General features: G+C 52.2%; 3 protein-coding genes across 6 annotated transcripts in view; 2 read left to right on the top strand and 1 right to left on the bottom strand.

Moving 5' to 3' along the window:
• Positions 1 to 8,505, top strand: part of ACOT11 (acyl-CoA thioesterase 11) — a 17,520-nt gene extending 9,015 nt beyond the window's left edge. Inside the window, exons 5-18 of one of the 2 annotated variants that reach the window (XM_074545739.1) lie at positions 605 to 655; positions 1,606 to 1,666; positions 1,868 to 1,969; positions 2,206 to 2,341; positions 2,915 to 3,071; positions 3,447 to 3,566; positions 3,654 to 3,798; positions 4,732 to 4,787; positions 4,915 to 4,981; positions 5,069 to 5,152; positions 5,240 to 5,373; positions 6,952 to 7,083; positions 7,155 to 7,281; positions 7,361 to 8,505. In XM_074545739.1, the coding sequence (XP_074401840.1) occupies positions 605 to 655; positions 1,606 to 1,666; positions 1,868 to 1,969; positions 2,206 to 2,341; positions 2,915 to 3,071; positions 3,447 to 3,566; positions 3,654 to 3,798; positions 4,732 to 4,787; positions 4,915 to 4,981; positions 5,069 to 5,152; positions 5,240 to 5,373; positions 6,952 to 7,083; positions 7,155 to 7,281; positions 7,361 to 7,516 (1,528 nt within the window). In that variant the 3' untranslated portion in view covers positions 7,517 to 8,505. The remainder of the gene's footprint in view (positions 1 to 604; positions 656 to 1,605; positions 1,667 to 1,867; positions 1,970 to 2,205; positions 2,342 to 2,914; positions 3,072 to 3,446; positions 3,567 to 3,653; positions 3,799 to 4,731; positions 4,788 to 4,914; positions 4,982 to 5,068; positions 5,153 to 5,239; positions 5,374 to 6,951; positions 7,084 to 7,154; positions 7,282 to 7,360) is intronic. The other variant, XM_074545740.1, reaches the window with a different exon arrangement.
• On the bottom strand, positions 7,858 to 19,089 carry TTC4 (tetratricopeptide repeat domain 4). Of its 2 annotated transcripts, XM_005482283.4 has the most exons (10): positions 18,882 to 19,039; positions 18,690 to 18,807; positions 18,451 to 18,612; positions 17,516 to 17,593; positions 16,676 to 16,800; positions 16,330 to 16,416; positions 15,264 to 15,478; positions 14,053 to 14,134; positions 12,908 to 12,990; positions 7,858 to 12,004 (listed from the first exon to the last, which is right to left on the bottom strand). In XM_005482283.4, the coding sequence occupies exons 1-10, from the start codon at positions 18,969 to 18,971 to the stop codon at positions 11,905 to 11,907; spliced, it is 1,140 nt and encodes a 379-aa protein (XP_005482340.2). In that variant the 5' UTR covers positions 18,972 to 19,039; the 3' UTR covers positions 7,858 to 11,904. The 2 variants fall into 2 exon arrangements, with proteins under 2 accessions (XP_005482340.2, XP_074401843.1); XM_074545742.1 differs by having other exon boundaries at positions 18,690 to 19,089.
• Positions 8,645 to 11,985, top strand: TMEM205 (transmembrane protein 205). Of its 2 annotated transcripts, XM_074545744.1 has the most exons (4): positions 8,645 to 9,919; positions 10,043 to 10,148; positions 10,235 to 10,398; positions 10,580 to 11,985. In XM_074545744.1, the coding sequence occupies exons 2-4, from the start codon at positions 10,049 to 10,051 to the stop codon at positions 10,877 to 10,879; spliced, it is 564 nt and encodes a 187-aa protein (XP_074401845.1). In that variant the 5' UTR covers positions 8,645 to 9,919; positions 10,043 to 10,048; the 3' UTR covers positions 10,880 to 11,985. The 2 variants fall into 2 exon arrangements, with proteins under 2 accessions (XP_074401845.1, XP_074401844.1); XM_074545743.1 differs by lacking the exon at positions 8,645 to 9,919 and having other exon boundaries at positions 10,016 to 10,148.

Genomic DNA, 19,089 nt, shown 5'->3' with positions numbered 1-19,089 from the left:
AACAGCCCCAAGGCCACTCCACAGCACCGCATCAAGCCCTGCAAAGCATTTGTCCCTCCTCAGGGGTGAGCTGGGCACTGCTCCAAGGGGGCAGGGAATTTGTGCTGCTCCTGGCTCGGATCCCACTTGCTCTGGTCCAGCTCAAGGCTCCGAGCAAGGGGCCTGGCAGGGATTTCCTGCAGAGCTGTTGGGAGGTGGAGGAGTTTTGTGTCAGATCTCCTTCCTGGCTGTTTGTGCCTTCTGCTGCCCTTGTGCTGTCGGTGAGAGGCAGGGAGGAGACCCCAAATTATCGCTGGCTTAAAACTCACTGGCTGGGCAACAGATTGTCCCCGTCCCTGTGCCCTGCTGTGTGGAAGTGCAGCCTCTGGGGAGGATCACACTTACCCCTGAGTGGGGCTTTGTGTGGCATTTATGGCACTGTTTGATAAGGACAGAGAAGATAAAGCACTTTTAGGGCTATAAATAGACATGTGGGGCTGCCAGCCTGCCTGCCTGGCCCCTTGCCCTTGCATGCCCCTCGCCACAAGCCCACCCAGAGCATCCATCTGGCTGCCTCCATGGCCTCTAACGCTGTCCCCACGTTTGGTGTCTCTCTTTGCCCCAGCCAGCCGTCTGCCAGCCCTGCTGGGCAGCGGGACGGGAGGAGCGCGCTCGGGTACGGACGTGTTTGGCCCTAGAGCAGCCAGCCTAGCACAGTGCTGCCGTGAGTTGGGAGCCCTAACCCCACTGACCAGGCATGGCATGTCAACAGGGGCTGCTCACCTAACCCTGCTAACCTCCTGGCATGCCAGGGTGCGTGCTGGGGGACGGCCAGAGGCACCAGCTCCTGCCACTCCTGCTCCAGCCAGAGCCAACGTGCACAGTGTGACACTCACAGAGCTCATCTGGAGCCTGAAGGCACGTGTGAGGGCACAGGGTTTGGAGAAGTGGTGGTTACAGGGTTTATTTTTCCACTGAGTTTCCTAGCACTGGTCTCTTGGGGAATGAGGAATATTCCTGATTTAAAAATGTTATTTGGTGCAGACTGCTGTCGGCATCACTAAAAAATTTAATTTGCTCATTCCATGGGTGCCAGTCTGGAGTGGCTCAGGCTGCAGGGTCTGTGTGTGTACTCTGAAGCCTGCTGAAGGCACAGAGGAGAGCAGCTGCCAGCTGTTTCATTTCAGAGATGGTGCAGAATGCCCCTGGCTGGCCCTGCCTCCTGCCACCTCCCATTATCCCAAGGTGTCCATTGCTTGTGGGGAGGCCCCGTGGCTGGTCCTGTGTGCAGGACAGTGGATGCAAGGCTGGAGGAGCCGTTTGCTCTGGCAGGAACGTGCATGCCCACATGGGCAGGGGTGCCAAGCAAGCCTTGGGCACCCCTTGGGTGTCACCCCAGACCTGGGTCCCACTTGCACACAGCTGCTCAGGGCTCACATCTCACTGCTCTCACATTCAGGGGTGGCTGTCCCCGTGTCCTGCTGGCCACCTGGCATGTCTCACAGTCCCAGGGAGCCTCACCACAGCGGGCAGTGAGCTGGAATGCCGTGGCACCTCAGAGGCAGCTGCTTGGTTGCTGTTCTCCCCCAGTAACCCCAGACCCTTTCTCCTCTTCCTGTTTTTCAGCGTCGGGCAAGTTGTGAACATCAAAGCCAAAGTGAACCGAGCCTTTAACTCCAGCATGGAGGTTGGTGTGTGCCCCTGCCCCTGTCCCCCTTGCTGTGTGCCCATCCCCACCAGCCATGTGGCCAAATCCCCAAATCCTCCCACAATCCCCAGCTTTAATCCCATGTGTCCATCGTTTTTGGCTGGCTCTGGCTCTCTCATGGTGGGATGTGGGTTCCTGGTGAGCAGAGCCAGCTCTCAGGGGTGCTGTGCCCTCTCCCAGGTGGGCATCCAGGTGAGCTATGAAGACCTGTGCAGCGGGAAGCACTGCAGCATCTGCAAGGCGTACGCCACCTTCGTGGCACAGGGCCCCATGGGCAGCAAGGTGAGCAGTGGCTGCTGGTGGGGGCACTCTGACGCCTGCCTCACACAGAGGCAGTGAGGAAATGGCCTCTGTGAGGCTGGGCTGGGTCAGCTTTCCATCATGGCTGTTTCTCCATGGGTCAGTGATGCTCTGTCCTGTGCTTGGGGGATGCATGGTGGATGGCTCTGGGCCTTGCTCTGGGCATGGAGGGCACCTGCTCGCTGCTGCTCCCTTATCCCTGCCCCGTCCCTCTGCAGGTGAGGCTGGAGCCTGTGATCCCACAGACAGAGGAGGAGAAGATCGAGTACAGCATTGCTGCCGAGCGCCGCCGCATGCGCCTGGTGCACAAGGACACCCTCAAGGACCTGCTCACCAGCAGCCCCCAGGAAACTGGTACCGTGCCCTGTTTGCTTCCAAAATAGCCCTGATGCCCTCTGGTGACATCCCACTCCTCAGCAGCGTGCTGGGGTGATCACCACGTGGTGGTTTGGGAATGCTCTGGCCATGGTGGGATCAGCGCCACCATCCCAGACTGCCAGGCCTGGAGGTTTGGGGGGTGGTGGAGTGGGATGGCAGCTGTGGGGAGAGGGACAAGTGTCACTATAGGACATGAGACAACATAACGTGGACTCGCTGCTCTTTCCAAGGAAAAAAAGGGACTTTTTATTTTCTGCCTCCAACATTTATAGATTTCCAAAAGTGACAGTGGATTGGAGGGTGAAAGTGCCACCTCTCCAATGACACTGGACAAACCAACAGTCCATCAAATTTATCCTCCATAAAAGAATGCAAAAACAATAAGTTATTTGCATAAAGTGTGTGAGAAAGTTCATTACAAGAATGTCAACATCAGAAGGCTTAGAAAAACTTTAAAAAATCAGGGTGACAGACAGGAGCTGTTGGGGTTCTGGAAGCAGGGTTCCAGTGGCCGTACAGCACACTGAACTCTGCTGTCCCCCGTGGCAGAGCTGGAGACGCGGGACGGCAGCGGGGCGGTGCCGGCGGAAAGGACGCGCGTGGAGAGCGTGGAGCTGGTGCTGCCTCCCCACGCCAACCACCTGGGCAACACCTTTGGGGGGCAGATCATGGCCTGGATGGAGAACGTGGCCACCATCGCAGCCAGGTGACCTGACAAGGGGGCCAGGGGGACCCAAATTAGATGTTTGCTCCAGCAAAGGGCAGCCATTAACCCAGATGGAGTCAGGACAGGGAGGGGACACCGGCGGCTGGGTCTGGCCACAGGTGAACTGTAGGGATGGTGCCCAGCATGTCACCCTTGGGTGACACTGCACAGGGAGTCTCACAGGTGCTGAGGAACCCCAGGGAAAGGTTCACACTCACTGCAGTTCACACTCGTTGCAGTTGGTTCATTGTTCCTTCTCACACCTGGCTTTGGGATCCAGGGGTGACATTTTTTGGGGTCTCATTGTCTCTGGCTGGCTCGGGGAGGGTGCCGTGGTGTGGGGCCATGGCTGGGGTGTGACACCTGTCCCCACAGCCGTCTGTGCCATGCCTACCCCACGCTGAGGGCCATCGAGATGTTCCACTTTCGGGGCCCGTCGCAAGTTGGGGACCGCCTGGTGCTCAAAGCCATTGTCAACAACGCCTTCAAGAACAGGTGGGTGCTGGTGGTGGGGGTGCCCTTCCCGCCCTCCCCACGGCCCTCTGCTCCCTCTGCTCCCTCATTCCCATTTCCTTCTGGCAGCATGGAGGTGGGGGTGAGCGCCGAGGCCTACGGGCAGGAGATGTCTGTGAGCCGCCGGCACATCAACAGCGCCTTCATGACCTTCGTGGTGCTGGACCAGCAGGGCCAGCCCCGCACGCTGCCTATGGTGGCACCTGAGCCAGGGGTAAGCACAGCAGGGCTGGCTTCTCCCCAGCCTGGTGGCACGGGGAAATATCCCACTCAGCCCCCGAGGGCTCTTGGATTCGCGGGAAAACAAAATGGAGTTTTGTGGTGGTGGGAATGCAATTGCTCAATAGCTGGTGGATTGAGTTGATTGCTCGGTGTAACTGATAAAATAAACCACTTGCCTGAGCAGAGAGGGAGGTGTATTAGCCATGCAAGGCTTAGCAGAGTATTGCCTGCAAATTCCAGTTCATCTTTTCTGTAATTTCGGGGAGGGAATGTTGAGGTGGTTTTGTACCTTTCAAAGCATCCTAATCCGTAATTTGCTGGGATCCAAATATTTAGGGAAATCTGTCACATGAGCGCAGCAGCAAAGAAAACATGCATGCGTCTCAGCTTCTCCTGGGCTGATCCTTGTCCAGCTCTCTCATTTTTTTGATGCCTTAAAACTAGGATCTCCCACCGTGATGGAGATCATCTCATGGCCAAAGTTGGGCACCCTGAAAACTCCTCTCACCCACTTTAAAATACCACACTAGCACTTTCTTCAAAAATAAGCTGCTTTTTTTTTGGCTTTTATTTCCCCAGGAGAGGACATTTGCAGGTGCTAGGGCACACAGGTTTTGTTTCAGGGGCTTTGTTCAGGTTTGCAGCCACAACAAGTATTTTCCCTTATGTACCAGTGCCCATCACTTGATCAGAGTGTGGTGACAATGCTGAAATAAATCACAATTAATCACTGACCATCATTGCAGTGTGGCCAGGGTGGCAGCTGTCAAGCAAGAGGGCTTCACTTTCCAGCCCTTCCCTGCTGAGTGTTTTTCCCACTCCCAAAACGGCTTTTTTTTTTGTTTTGTTTTGTTTTGTTTTTGGTTTTTTTTTTTTTTTAATCCTCCTTTTCCTATTAACTTAATTGCCTTTTCCCATTTATCAGGATGGAGAAAGAAGGTACAGAGAAGCCAGTGCTAGGAATAAAATTCGGCTGGACCGGTGAGCAGCAAAACAAGTGGGATGTGGGGCTGGAGGAAGGAGGAAAGGGGGGCTCAGCACTGGGGGGCAGGGACACTCTGGGGGTGCTTTGTGTCCCCTCACAAGGGAAGCTATTCCTTTGCTGCAGAAAATACGTCGTCTCCTGCAAACAGACCGAGGTGCCGCTCTCCGTGCCCTGGGACCACAGCAACAAGGTAGGATGATCCCTGTGGGAGCTGCTGCCTCCTGCTCCTCCTCCTCCTGCTCCCCCTCGTGCCCCTGACATGCTGCCCCTGCCCCAGGTCTATCTGAGCTACAACAACGTCTCTGCGCTGAAGATGCTCGTGGCCAACGCGAACTGGGCGCTCGCCAGAGAGAAGGAAAAGGTGCTAAACCCTGTCCCCGCTCCCTGGGCCCCAAAACACGGGCAATCCCAGTGGGAACAAGTCCCAGCTGTGCCCTGTGCTCCCCAGGTGCGGATGTACACGCTGGAGGAGGACAAGTTCCTGTCCTTCCGCATCGAGATGTCCGTGTGCATCCCGGCCAGCCGAGCCTTCTCCCTGCTCTCCAACCTGCGGCGCCGGCACGAGTGGGACAGCCACTACGTGTGAGTGCTGCAGCCTCCCCAAAAACACACCCCTGTTGGAGCTTAGGTGTTAATTGCTGCCCCGAGATGTGCAGGATGTCTCTGTTTCGGCCTGCGCGGCTGAAGAACAAGTCTGGACTCTTCAGTTTTCAGTCTTGAAGTTGTTTATTGATTCTTATCTATAAAATTTTCTTTCTGCCCAGCCAAGGTCTGCTCAGCCAGGCAGCCACAGGCAGTCTGACCGCCCTCAGGGTGGTGTTGTGTTTTTATACTACAAACTATGTGTAACATATTTACAATTACCTTCCAATACCTATCACCTATGTTAGACAGTGCACTTCTACTCTAAACCAATCCCAAAGTGCCAACATCACTGCAGAAAATGGAGACCAAGAAGAAGAAGAAGAAGAAAGGCTAGACATGCCCAAGTTCCTCCGTCTTGTCCCCAAAACCCCCATACCAAAAATCCTAAAATCTACATTTTCACCCTGTGATAATTTTATTATTATACTATTTAAACTTCTTTGACTTTCAGGTCCTCATACAAAGCTGGTAACTTGCTCCAGGGGTCATAATCAAATCCCCAGGTGTTCTGGGCTGCGTGCCAGGGTCTCTGAGCCCCCTGGCGGGGTCCTTGGCAACTCTGGACACCCGGAGGGATGTACTGAGTTCTGACACACCCCAGGCTTAAGCCTTGTGGTTGAGCATCCCTTTGGGCTTTCCTGACAGCCAGTGTGTTGCCTTGTGTCTCGGTTTGGAAGGGCAAGTGTCTGCTAAGGAAGGCAGGAACCTCCCCTGAAATGGGGAGTGTAAACCCTCCCCACCCCTCTGAATTGCTGTAAATTTTAAATTAAGGAGTTGTCAGGCAAAAAAATATGGGAGCAGGAAATAACAGTTCTTTAATAGGGAAGAAAAGGATAAAATAAACAGTGCAGTACACTAGAACAACACGGACAGAGTCAGAACCCAACCTGACACCCTGTGTGGTGTTGGCAGCTGTCCCATTGTAATTGTGGCTGCAGTCCTCCTGCAGTGTCAGGGGTGGTTCTGCTGGAGCAGGGATCCTGTAGAAAGGTGCAGGCTTCTTCTGAAGATCCAGTGGAAGAAGAGGCAGCTGCTGTTCCTCTGGGAAATCCAGTGGAGAAGCTGTGCTGGTGTTCCAGAATCTCCAGATTATATCTGGGTAGCAATGCTTGGCTCCTCCCTCTGGGCGGAGCATCTCCCAGTGGGATGCTGCAGTTCTTATCAGCCATGCAGGGACATTCAATAGCTGTTATCAGCAGATGTCCCCTCCAGAGGGAGAAGTGATTGTGGAAGAGATAAGGAAAAACTGCCCACATGACAAAAGACAACTGCCATACAGGTGGTGGTAGAGTACATCTTGCCTTGCAGTCTGGAACACCTTGCTTGCTCCTGGAGACCCCTCACACGGTGTGTCCCTGTCCTGGCTCCATCTGAGCTGATGGCTGCTCTTTGCTGGAGCAAACATCCATTTTGGGTCTCCCCAGATATTTTGGGTCTGCTGGTGGGCTGTAAATGTGTAAGGCCCAAATTCAGGGGCACAGCAGGGTTTCTGTGACCAGTCCCCGCCCCTTCCAGGAGTGCTGAGCTTGTCCAGAAGGTCGATGACGATGACATGATCTACCACGTGGTGAGCCAGAAGCTCAGGAATGAGAACAAGCCGCAGGACTTTGTTATCCTGGCGTCCCGGCGGAAGCCCTGCAGCAAGGGGTGAGTGTCCAGCCCGAGCCTGCTCCCTGCCTCGCAGGCTGTGCCAGCTGACCGGGCTGTGTCGTCCCCAGGGACCCCTACGTGGTGGCCTTTCGCTCGGTGACGCTGCCCACGCACCCCGCCAGGCCCGAGTTCACACGCGGGGAGACGCTCTGCTCCGGCTTCTGCATCTGGCCGGAGTCACAGGAGATGAGCAAGGTGGGAGATGCTCCCACAGCCCCTGGGGGAGGCTCCTCCCCGCCCTGTGGCCCTGCTGACCTCCCCCTGTGCCCTGCAGGTGGCTTATTACAACCAGGCCATGCCGGGGTACCTGACCTACGTCACCACCAACGTGGCGGGGCTGTCCTCAGACATCTGCTCCACCTTCGAGGCCTGCGAGAAGTTCCTGCTGAAGAACAAGGAGGACCTGATCTCACGGCTGCAGGACTTCTAGAGCCACGGGCCCCCTGCTGACAGACGGACAGACAGACAGATGAGGGGACACTTCTGTGGTGGAAGGGAACGTGGGATGGTGGCACCCAGACCCTGCCTCCCTGGGGGCTTCGGTCCCAGGGGCTGGGGTGGAGGGGCATTGCTGTACCACCTCACCCCCTGCACTGATGTGTCACACCTCTTCTTTCTTTTTTATTATTTTATTTAGAAATTTTGTAAGCTGATGTACAGGATGTGGTTTTCTAGTTCACTTAACACTACTTGAATCTTTGTATGATCCAAAATCTTCCCAAGCCAGATTATTTTTTTCTGTGGGACATAACTGGTTCCTTTTGAGGCAGCAAAGGGAGAGAGGGGGCAGTGATGTGGGGTGGCTGCAGTGATGTGGGTGACTCTCCCCAGTGCTGCTCCTTCTCCTGGGCAGGGCTGGCAAACAGCCCCTGCTCTTCCTGGGCTGAAATCCCACCCCATCAGCAGCAATAGAAGTGTTCTGAAAGGACAGACATCCCTGTCTGCTCTGGGTGAGTCTCTGCTCCAGGGGCTGGCTTTGTGGTGAGCCTGGAGCAGGGTCCTGCACCCACAGCTCACTTGGGCTCAGGTGGAGCTGGGGAACTTTGAGGCAGGACTGTGCTGCAGGAAAGGGGTGGCTGATAAGCAGAAGGAGCTCCTGCCCCTCTCCTCCAGTGGCTCCCAGCCCTGGGCTGGCTGTAGCCATAAACCCCCAATCTCTGCTCTATCTCCCGTCATAAACATCTCAGCTCAAGGCCTGGCATGGCAACCTCCAAAAGATAAAGCCATCTTAGGCTGAACATGGTACAAAACATTCAGTTTTTATAGAGCCCTCTTATCTCCCAAAACTCAGAGCAATCCTGCCTTTTTATCACCGGGACAAGAGCCATCCTTCCTGCTCACCGTTAGGAATTGCTGCTGCTTGATTAAAGTGGAGGGCATGATGTATTTGCCTGAACATTAAACTCTAACTGACCTCTCCCTCTCCTCCAGTATTGTGCTTTTTCCTGCTGGGAGGCCCCGGCCAGGCCTGGCTCCAGCCTGGCTGGGTCCCTGGGGGTGCAGGAGTGACCTGGGGGCACGGCAGAGCCTTGTGTGCTTTGTGCTTCTGCAGGAAAACTGCAGCCCTACAGCATCTGCTGGTCCTTGGGGGCATGGCCAGCAGGGCTGGGCAGCCTGGAGCATCCCTGGAGCTCCCATCTCCACTGCCTCATCCCACAGAGGAGGAGGAACCTGCTGGTCACTGTCCCTACAGCCCCTCCCAGAGCCCTTTCTTTGCCTTCCCCATCAATGCGCAGCTCTAGGACCAATTCAGCAATCAATCACCATTTTCTTAATGCCTTTTAGAAAAAGGGAGTTACCCCCTGCTCTGAGCAGCCTTCCAACCTGCATGAAAACACCTTGGAGCTCTCCCTGCTAATTCCTGCATGGAGGAAATCCAAATCATTTGGAGAGGCAGATCTGGGGCCTCGGGAGCAGCAGGGCTCAGAGCCCACCACTGCCTTCCTGTCCAGGATTGATGCAGGGAACAAAGTCCCACCTAAGCACCACGGCTGCCATCCAGGGCTGATGGAGGATGGAAAAATCCCCCAAAACACCAAGAAGCTTTTGGAAAAGAAAAGGCCATGAATAAATACAGCTGGGGATTTACAGGCCAGCACTCCAGGCTGGATGTGGGCGCCTTCTCCGGTGTGCTGCCATCATGAGAAGGTATAAGCACCTGATTTTATGGGTGCCTAAAAAAATACATGGAGCTAATATATCACAATACAGGGCATATTTATCTGCCTTGCAGGAGTGGGACAGAATCAGACGGCAGTGTCTCTCTCAAGGCCAGCCCCGCTGTAATTCATGCCCCGAGGCAGCAGCTGAGGGGAGGAGGAGGAGGAATTCTGCAGGCAGCAATATTGATGGGCTACTCCCAGAAGCTTTGTTTTAATTAATTTTCAGAGAGCTCCATGCAGTGGATCAGGCAGCTCTTTCAAAGCCTCCTCCCCGTGCTCTTGTGCAGGGTCTGGGGCAGGGGGGTGAGCCTGGGAGCCCCGTACTCCTTCAAGCCCCCAGGTTTTTGGTTAAACAGTGCAGAAACTGTTCTGTTTTTAAACAAGGGGGGTTCCCCCTGGCCAAGAGGCCTCTGATGGCCATGGTGTGGGCAGGTGAATTTGTCCCAGCTTTTCTCTTCCCCTTTTTATTGACTTTGTGCTGGTTCCTGCCAGAGGTCAGTGGGGCGTTGGCTGGACTTTGCCAAAAGTCCACCCCAGGCACGTGGCTCCCAGGTGCTGACGCAGAGCCCTGCCCTGAGATACGAGGGGACTGAAGAGCAGCTCTGCAGCCCGGTCGGGTGTGTGGTGGTGAGACTGGAACGGGGCTGTGCCAGCTCCAAAGCTTTCCCTGAGTAAGCAGGTTTGGGAACCTGAACTGCATTTGCCCTGTGAGCAGCAAGGTGACAGCAGCAGCCACAGCTCAGTGCCGAATCTGGGCTGACCCGGCTGACGTGACAGGACCTGTCCCCATCCAGCACGCCATGGCGAGTGACACAGAGCCCTCCAACGCCATCAAACTGCTGCACCTGTTCGTCCTGTCCACCTCCTGGGGAATGCAGGTCTGGGTGACCTTCGTGGCTGGTAGGTTGGGCTGCGCTGTGCTCTCTGCCCCGGGGGGTGGCATGGGGAGGGGGATTTGCCCCAGGACTCACCTGGGTCCTTTGCAGGGTTTGTGATGAGCAGGCACCTCCCTCGCCACACCTTTGGCTCCATCCAGCGCGAGCTCTTCCCCTACTACTTCCACATCAGCTCCACCTGTGCCTTCCTCAGCCTGACCCTGTTTGCCATGTCCCACCCCAGCGAGCAGCTCAGCCAGGAGCACAAGACCCAGGTATATTCCCCCTTCCTCACACACAGTCCCAACCCCTTCCTCTGCTCTTCTGGCTGGCTTGCAAACTGTGGAGACCCATACACAGTTAAAAGAAGCCCACAAGCACCCAAACTGCAGCAAGCCAGGGGGCCTGGGGGAGAAATTTAACTCCCCACCCGTGGGGTGGCTTTGCTCCCTGCAGACCATCATCTTCCTCGTGTGCATCGCCGCCTCGGTGCTGAACACGCAGTGCTTCGGGCGGGCGGCCTCCGAGCTGGTGGCGGAGCTGCAGCGGGTGGAGCAGAGCCACGGGCTGGGGCAGGAGCTGGGGCTGGCAGCCCGCGAGCCCCGCCGGCAGCTCCACGCCTCCGACCCCGCGTACCGGCGGCTGGCGCGCAGCTTCGCCCTGCACCACGCTCTGTCCTCGCTCTGCAACCTCCTGTGCATCCTGTGCAATGGGCTGAGCCTGTGGCACCTGGCTGCCCAGCTCTCTGCCCTCTGAGGGCACTGCCAGCTGCTGGCTGCACAGTGCCCAGCCCCTGCTGCCCCGCTGTAAAGCAGCCCCAGCTCTGGGCATCAAAATGCAGCATCCTCGGGCGGTGAGACTCTTGCTGTGTTGAAATTTAGGAAATGTTTTCTGTAGAGCTGCCTGCAGCCAGCCTCTGTGATGGAAGCAGGAGTGTTTCATGGCTGAACAGCTTTCTAATGCCCCGTGTCTAAAGCTACAGTGTGCTTTAGCCATTTTACATTCCTGCAGAAGAGAATGAAATGAGAGACTGAGAATTACTTCTGATTAAAAGCCAAACGCTAATACAGAAGTCCAGAAGACCCTTCCTGTTAATGTAATGGATAAAGGTGTTATGTTGGGGCTCACAATCAGTGTCTGTCATTCTCTGGCATTTCACAAGGTGAGACAAACTGTTGTCCCATTCATTAGGCTGTAGTCAGTCTACTTAAAATAGCATGTTTATTCCAGGTTCTGTAGGACATTCAGTGAGGTATCAAAAGGGTCAGTCAGACACTGCTCCAAACAAAGAGCTCTGCTGCAGCCTGGCCAGCAGCACAGCCAAGCAGGGACAAAGCAGCAGCAGCTGCAGGAACCTGGCTGCATCCACCCTGCTGCAACAGGCAGGTACCTCCCCAGGCCCCTGCTGCTGAACCCCAGCAGCCACAGCCACCCCCGAGCAGATCTGTGATGTTCTCAGGTAAGGATGAACATTCCCAGCTGCTCTTACTGCAACCACAGCCAGTGCTTGGCACCGCTTCAGGTTTATTTCAAAACCACATGCAGCCTATCATAGAGGAGACCTTCTGCAAGCCAGCTGGGTTCCCTTTTAAACAAATAATCCCCTCATGTTAGCCCTTCCTTCTCCTGTGCTGCTCCCCTGGAAGCTTCCCTGTGTGCCAAGATTATTTTCCGCCCCTGAAGAGTGCAAGGTATTTTTGTTGAAGCAGAAGTCTGCAGCCTGGAGCTGGGCTAACAAACAGCAGCCTCTTGCACAGGATTCCTTGTTTCTTTCTTGCTCATTACAGCCGATGCACTTTCTTGCCAGAGAAGTATTTCTTAGAGAAAGGAGAACGCTTGGCAAACACCAAAACCGTCGGGGTCCCGGCCTTTACAAAATACCTGCAAAGATCAAAAGGAGTCCTTGGCTTCCTTGTAGCTGGCCCAGTGTCCTGCAAAGCGAGTGACTCCTGCCAGCTCCATACAGACTGACCCTCCAAAGGCTGGAGATGAGATTCTGTGCTGATTAGCAGAGCCTCTCGGAGCCAGGGCTAAGCACATCTGAGGAGAAGTGTTTTATGAATCAACTCCTCTCCCAACAGCTTCTTTTAATTAAGGCAGCTGTTATTCTCCCTCTGGAAGGAGGGCTCTTTTGCAGCTGCCCTTACAGCCTGGAATCTGAGGGCCTTTGGGCACTGCTGAGTTTTATGGGGTGACAGAGATCCCGCTCCCACTGCGACAGACCGAGCCCCCCCCGCACTGAGCAGCAGCTCCAGCCAGCTATGAGATGCTGCAGCTCAATGGCACAGGCTGCACAGGAACTTTGTGGCTTCACAAACAGCAAATTCTTCTCTCTCAATAGCAGCCCAACTCCTGAAAGGCAGTTTCAGAGCAGAAGAGTGCTGCGTGCTGCGCCGGGGGCTGCTCGCGCAGCAGTGTGAACAGCGAGAGCATTGTTAACCTTCAACATGCTCTTTACAGGCTGCTGCCTGTTTTCCTTCTTCTTTGTTTTTTTGGTTTTTTTTTTTTTTTTAAGTAGTATTGTGTAGATGGGATCTGGAATAGCTCTTCTATGCTGCTCAGCTGTGCCCAGCTCCCTTTCCTATCTCCATCCATGCCTGGAAAGAGTTGTTCATTTTTTGGGGGAAAACACATGTAAGTTGCTAAAGCCAGGCACAAGATCCATACCTTTAAGAGGCAGGACTATTAAGTCAGAGAAGAGTTAGGACTATTTAAGAACAAACTGGACTTAAGGCTCATACTTTTTGCCTTTTTTCCCCTGGACATGGACAGGTACAGCCTCACCTTTCGTGCTGCAGCACTTGTAGCAATGTGTGCTCTGGGTTCACCTCATACATTTCTTCTCTTTCTTCATCTTCAAAATAGAGCTGGGAAAAAAAAATTGGGGGATTATTAAATGCCTAAGGTACATGAAGGAAAGCACTACGCTGCTGAAATCCCAGTATCACCACACCATTATCAGCTGGAGTTTATCAAACCTCTGTAGCTTGACTTGACTCCTGGATGCAAAATTCAGCAAGACAGAAATTGGTATGTGTGAATTCCAAGTTTTCCCTGTATAAACCAGCTCAGGCTCTCCTGGCAGTGGCAGCAGGGAGGCAAAACACACAGGCTGTTCCCATGCTTTACAGGCAATCAATCCAAATCTAAGGGCAGCATTTCAACAGGTGAAATGCAGCAATGCTATGAGATAAACTGAGTGGGTTCAGAGGTATTTGAACAAAAGAGAGTTGATTTAAGAGATTAAAATCCAGCAATGTTGCCTTAGACTGTAACTACACACAGGATTTAACATGGAAAAGCACACAGGCACTGTCCTTCTGGACCTGCCTGCTCACTGTTCACAGGGCTGTGCTGCTGCTGCCTGGCACAGGTGACACTGGAATAGAAAATGAAAATAAACATTCCTATCCTTCTATGTACAACTTCAGAAAAATTCTCAAAACCTGCTGCACCAACTCACAACCCTCCTTTGCTAAAGTGTTAATAGAGATATATTGTCTAGATCTGATTATGTGCTCAAGTAACTCCATTTAGTTCTGAAAAGAAATTATTTTTAAAATAATACTTTCTTATTTGTATTGAGCAACTCCACAATGCAATTAAAAAACCAGGCCACCTATCAGCTTGATGATTTAAATCTTAATTATTGTTACAAAGATGGAATCTAAGCAATATCTATAAATACCTTCTGTCAAATGCAGTGTAAGTGGAAGACAACTTCCATTTTCATTAGTGAATTCTGTCAGCACATGTGGACAATGTTTGAGTTTACAAGTGAGGGTTTTAAGCTCTCTTGTTTCACATCTGTGCAAGGTAAACAAATGCCAACACTTTCATATCCTCAGAGCTGTGCACTTTCTCACTCCAGAAATAAAAAAAAGCACAACACAACAACCCTGAAATTGAAGGAAAGTCAAATTTCTCACCTCAAGATTGTTGGGAAGGTATTTTTTTTCTAAATCCCAAGGAGGTAACTCAGCAAACATCACCATTAAATGATCAATAAACCTAAAAGCCAAAATACACTTGGTCAGCTTAGACAAAGTGCTCAGCCTCCAGTAACTTGTACAGTTGCATTTGAATGATGGCAAAAATACATTAGCAATTAAACAACAGAATTGAAAGTAAGTTTAGATTACCAATAGTTCCTTCCCTTCAAACTCACCTTCCCAATAAATCCAAGGCCCTGAAACTCAGGTTATTGGCTTCAAATTTGAGCAGGGCGACAACAAATTATTTTTAATTCACATTTTCACACTGAAAAAGCTGTCAAATAAACACCCTGCATTTTGTCTAAAATGGATTTTCCTTTGACAGTCCATGCTCCACCAGATCAGTGATGAGGATATGTCTGTGTTTCCAAGGCTTCTTTATTTTGGTATTTGAGGAGTGTTAGGGGGCCAGTTTGTCCTAAAAATCCATTTCCACTTCCTTTAGTCACAAAAAAGCACAGTGAACACTACCAATAAAAGTACCACAACATCACCAACCTGCTTGCACTGTTATTTTAAGTCCTAAACTTATTAATAGATCTGAGGAATATGTCTTCCAACAAACAAAAAGTTACAAATTCCAAATCCGTTTAACACTACAAGGTAAGAAATTGAAGTTAACATTAAGGAGAGTGGAATTCTCAGCTTGTTACTCAGAGTCTGAAAGGTCTGCAGCACTTTAGATCTGCTGGAGGCCCTGAGGAGAACTTTGGGGTCCCTGCTGGTTATAAGAGGTACCCTTTGGAAGCTTTGCATAATTTTTGAGTTTAATTTTTTTTTCCTGAGATGTACTGGGAGGGCTTTGAAAGAGCACCTCAATGAATCTCTAAAATCCACACGTGTGGATGGGTCACAGGAACCCCTGACCACTAATTAATTACTGGCCTGAGTAATTGCACTGCAAGCCCCTTCAGTCACCCTGGCTAAATGTGTTTGTCTGCAGCATAAATCCAGGTAAATCACAGAATAATTCAGGTTGCAGAGGACGTCAGGAGGCCATGGAGTGCAGCCTCCTCCTGCAAAGCAGGGTCAGCTGTGTGATGAGACATCTTGGGCTGCTCCAGCATGGCAGTGTTGTATTGCTGCCTGCTCTCACCTGCTCAAACCCCTCCTCAGTGCCAGAATGCTGCTGGCAGAGCATTTACCTGGAGCTCTCATGGAAAGCCACAGTGAAATCTGTCTGCTCGTGCTCAGGGTACAGGAAGAGGACAGGCCAGCTAAGGCTGCCATCAGCATCCAGGTGCACCTTGGCCCCCGTGGCACTGCCAGGGTGGAACCCATCCAGGGAAATCTCAGCCAGGCCATCTGACACTTCCTCCTCTTCATCTGCAGGCTCAAGAACCAGCTTGATATTTCTTTCCTGGAGGGGATGGAGGGGAAATACCAAAACACAACTAAAAATCCAACAGTTGTGGTGGGGAGAGTAAGAACAAAAATTAGCAGTCAGTAAAAGGTCAAATGATGTTCTTGTTAATGAGTCAGCTCCAAAGCTTTCCCTCAGTATCACACTGAGGTGACTGGGCTTCCCAGTAGAACCCAGAACCTCACCAGATATCCATAAACAAATGAGGAGAGGTGGGAATCCAGAGGAACCCATATGTGGAGAGAAGAGCCTGAGAACACATGGGGAAAGGGATGCACCTAAAATGCTTCTCTCTGTGGCCTGCCAGGCATCACTACAGGGTGCAAATACACACACCAGCTCCTGAGAACATCTGCTCTTTCAGAGAACTGAAGAAAGCTCACTCTTTTCCTTGGAAAAGCAACACCAGAAGAGATCTGACTGTATGTAAGAGCCCAAAATATTTTAATGCAGTTTAAACATTCACTGAGGAAGGAGAGGATCCAGGACTGATTCCCTCCTGTACCTTATTCAACAGTTGTCTTCTATTCTTCCACAGAATTAATGCCTGTGGGCAGCAGAGAAAGCCAGGTTCACTGGGCTCATGTGATGCTGCAGCCAGAGCACTCACACAGCTCAGCCCATCTCCTAGCACGGGGGCTGTATTTTGCATTAGTTGTCACCTGAAATACAGACAGCTGGGAGCTGGGGCTGGAGCCATGCAGGCCTGGAGAATCATGGTTTTAAATCAAATTTTTTTGCTCTAGCCCTCAAAAGCCAATGTATGAGATCCAACTTTTAGAGAAAAACAAGAAAGCTCTTAAAAAAAACCCCAAACCACACAAAACCAGCCCCTCTCAGTGACTCACCTTTATTGCTGCAAGCAAAACTTCCTTCTGACACTGCTCCTTTCTCTCCATCACCTTTGCTTTCCTGGCATCCCTGTCCTGAGTTCGCTGCAGGCAAGAGAAGGATGCACTGAGGTCACACAGAGCAGGTCAGAGCCCACTTCTGCTCTTCCCTGACATTTCCTCCTGCTGGAGAAACCAGTTTGGGTCCCCAGGAAGGTCCCCCCAGCTCCTTCCCCTGCACATCCCAGCACCCAGCCCATGAGAGAACCCCTCCATCCTGCCTGGGGATCCACACCACACAGAAACCCCTCCAGGGACCCCAAAGGGACAAGCACTGCACATGCCAGGCTGACTTCATCCTCACCTTCAATTTGTCAGCTTTAGCTCTCATTTCCACGAGCTTTTTCTCTTTTGAGTCTATTTGCAAGCCCTCCTCACACCATGCTATTGCTTCCACGAAATTCTTCAGCTCCATGTGACAGAGAGCTCCTGGAAGGATTAATATTTTAAGTTTCCAGTGTATAACTACTATAAAAATAGTGATTATAAAGACAACATTAGGTCTGGCACTTCTGTAGTAAACATCTCTGTCTTGTGTGGTCATGTTCAACCAGAAAGGTCCAGCAGGTCAGTTGAGAAGAAAATTTAAAGTATTTCATCAGTTCTTATATCACTAAGACACAGAAATCAGCAGAATTATGGTAAAAGTGTCTGTTACAAACAAAATTTTATCATTGCAATTAGCATTTCAGTGTTTGGCTTGTTAGGAAAAATAAAAGGGAGATTTTTATGGAGTGGGAAAAAAGAACAGTATTGTGGAAAACAGGAAAAGTTATCCTGTACTCCATAGTGCCTCTGATAGATATAGGAGATGAAGAACAAAAGGATATTTTGATTGAAAATGCAAAGCAAAAGGCAGAGCTCTCTTTTGGGAAGAAACAACAACAACAAGTGAAGAGATCTCTTCCAGTAACTGCTTTCCCTTTCTGAAATGAACTCTGTCCAGAAACAAAGTATGATGTCCACTCACAGTAATTTCAGCTTTATAAACACAACTATTAAACACTCAAGGAAACAAGGCAACAAGCAACAACAGCCTGCTTCAGGGCTGGCAATAATAGCAGCACAATCAGTAAAAATAACATCAGCCAAGCATTTGGTAAGGAGTCCTACTCCATGCAGCAGCACCAGCTTTAACTCTCACCTCTTATGATGGCTTTGAGATGGGTGGGTTTCAGCTTTTTGGCCTGGATGGCATCATTTAGAGCAGAACGGTAGTTCCCTGCAAAGCAAGTAAAAGTGCTCACTTGTATTTAAAATCTATTTAAAACCTCCACTTGTATTTAAAATCTAATCAGACACCGAGGTGACAAAAAGGTTTATGCAGAGACCCTGTAATTCACTGTTCCTACAATCACTGTGAGGTGAGAGGAGGGTAAAAAAGGAGCAAATTAAGAAAGAAGTGAAAAGACAGGGATCAATCACACAGGTGAGAGGTAAATAATGTGGTGTGAGCAACACACAGCAGCACTAAAAGGGCCAGAACACCTTCCCTGTTGGTAGGATGGTGGTAGCTGTAGGAGAATCACAGAATTATTAAGGTTGGTAAACACCTCCAAGACCATCAAACAATGATTTTAAACTAAATTAGGGTAGACTTACATTAGATATAAGGAAGAAATTTTTAATAATGAGAGTGGTGAGGCACTGTCAGAAGTTGTCCAGAGAAGTGGTAGGAGCCCCATCCAGCAAACATTCAAGGCCAGGCTGGGCAGGGCTCTGAACAAACTTTAGCTGAAGATGTCACAGCTCCTTGCAGAGGGGTTGGACCAGATGGCCTTTAAAGGTCATCCATCAATTCCAACCCAAACTAGTCTATTTCTGAACAGACTAAAAACCCCACGATTTTTGCCCCGTTCTGGAGCCAAAGCTCGAGCAGCAGGTAACAGCTGGAATGAGCAGAGCACAAACCCCGCACACATCCATGTGCTGAAGCGAGCCAGCTCTCCAGGCTTCAAGGCGCCTCCTTCTCACCCATAACCCATCACACAACCAAAACTAACAAACACCAAACCCCAGCCGGGGAGGAGCAGCATCTCCGGAGCCTAGAGCCGCGTTCCCGGCGGTGGGAAGCCTTACCCAGGTGGAAATGCGCGGCCGCGCGGTTGGTGAGCAGCACCGCGTCCAGCTCCGCGTCCCCGCAGCGCCGCCGCAGCCCCTCCGAGTAGGCGGCCAGCGCTCTCCCGTAGTCCTTCTCCTTGAAGTACTCGTTCCCCTCGTTCTTGTACATCCTGGCCAGCTCTGCGGGGATGCAGGGGGTCAAGCTGGGGCAGGGTTGGGGTTGGCAGCTCACCCGAGCAGGGCAGGGCAGGGCGCACCTGCGGGGCTCCGCTCCTCGTCGAACAGCAGCGACTGCAGGCAGGCGAGCTCGGGCTGCCGCGCCGCGTCGATCTCGGCCGGGCAGCGCTTCATGAACATGGGGATGGCCTCCAGCTCCTGCGGGCGGACGGACAGACGGACAGGCATGCAGCGCCCCGAGCGCGGCCCCCCGCCCGGCCCCTTGGCCTCACCTGCTCCCACGTGTCGGGGTGCAGCGCTCCCCGGTACCGCGGCGGCGCCGCGGGGGCTCCGGACACGCCGTCCTGCTCGGGCTCCGCCATGCTGCCGGTGCTCCTCCTCCCAGCGCCGCCCGGCCCCGCCTGCCGCCGCCCCCGCCGCGCCAGGCCCGGCCCCGCTCCTTCCCATCAGCACCAGCACCGGCATCGCACCGGTACCGGT

The sequence above is a fragment of the Zonotrichia albicollis genome, chromosome 8 (assembly GCF_047830755.1).
Source record: "Zonotrichia albicollis isolate bZonAlb1 chromosome 8, bZonAlb1.hap1, whole genome shotgun sequence".
Taxonomy (NCBI): domain Eukaryota; kingdom Metazoa; phylum Chordata; class Aves; order Passeriformes; family Passerellidae; genus Zonotrichia; species Zonotrichia albicollis.
Note: the sequence above shows the minus strand (reverse complement) of the source record. Positions and strands in the feature narration are given on the sequence as shown.

Coding starts and splice junctions, on each gene's coding strand:
- TMEM205 (XM_074545744.1), top strand. CDS start 10,049: ATGGCGAGTGACACAGAGCCCTCCAACGCCATCAAACTGCTGCACCTG. Junction 10,149..10,234: donor CTGGGTGACCTTCGTGGCTG/GTAGGTTGGGCT, acceptor GGTCCTTTGCAG/GGTTTGTGATGAGCAGGCAC. Junction 10,399..10,579: donor GCCAGGAGCACAAGACCCAG/GTATATTCCCCC, acceptor TGCTCCCTGCAG/ACCATCATCTTCCTCGTGTG.
- TTC4 (XM_074545742.1), bottom strand. CDS start 19,074: ATGCCGGTGCTGGTGCTGATGGGAAGGAGCGGGGCCGGGCCTGGCGCG. Junction 18,613..18,689: donor CGAGGAGCGGAGCCCCGCAG/GTGCGCCCTGCC, acceptor GCATCCCCGCAG/AGCTGGCCAGGATGTACAAG. Junction 12,005..12,907: donor CAAGTGCTGCAGCACGAAAG/GTGAGGCTGTAC, acceptor TGATCTTTGCAG/GTATTTTGTAAAGGCCGGGA.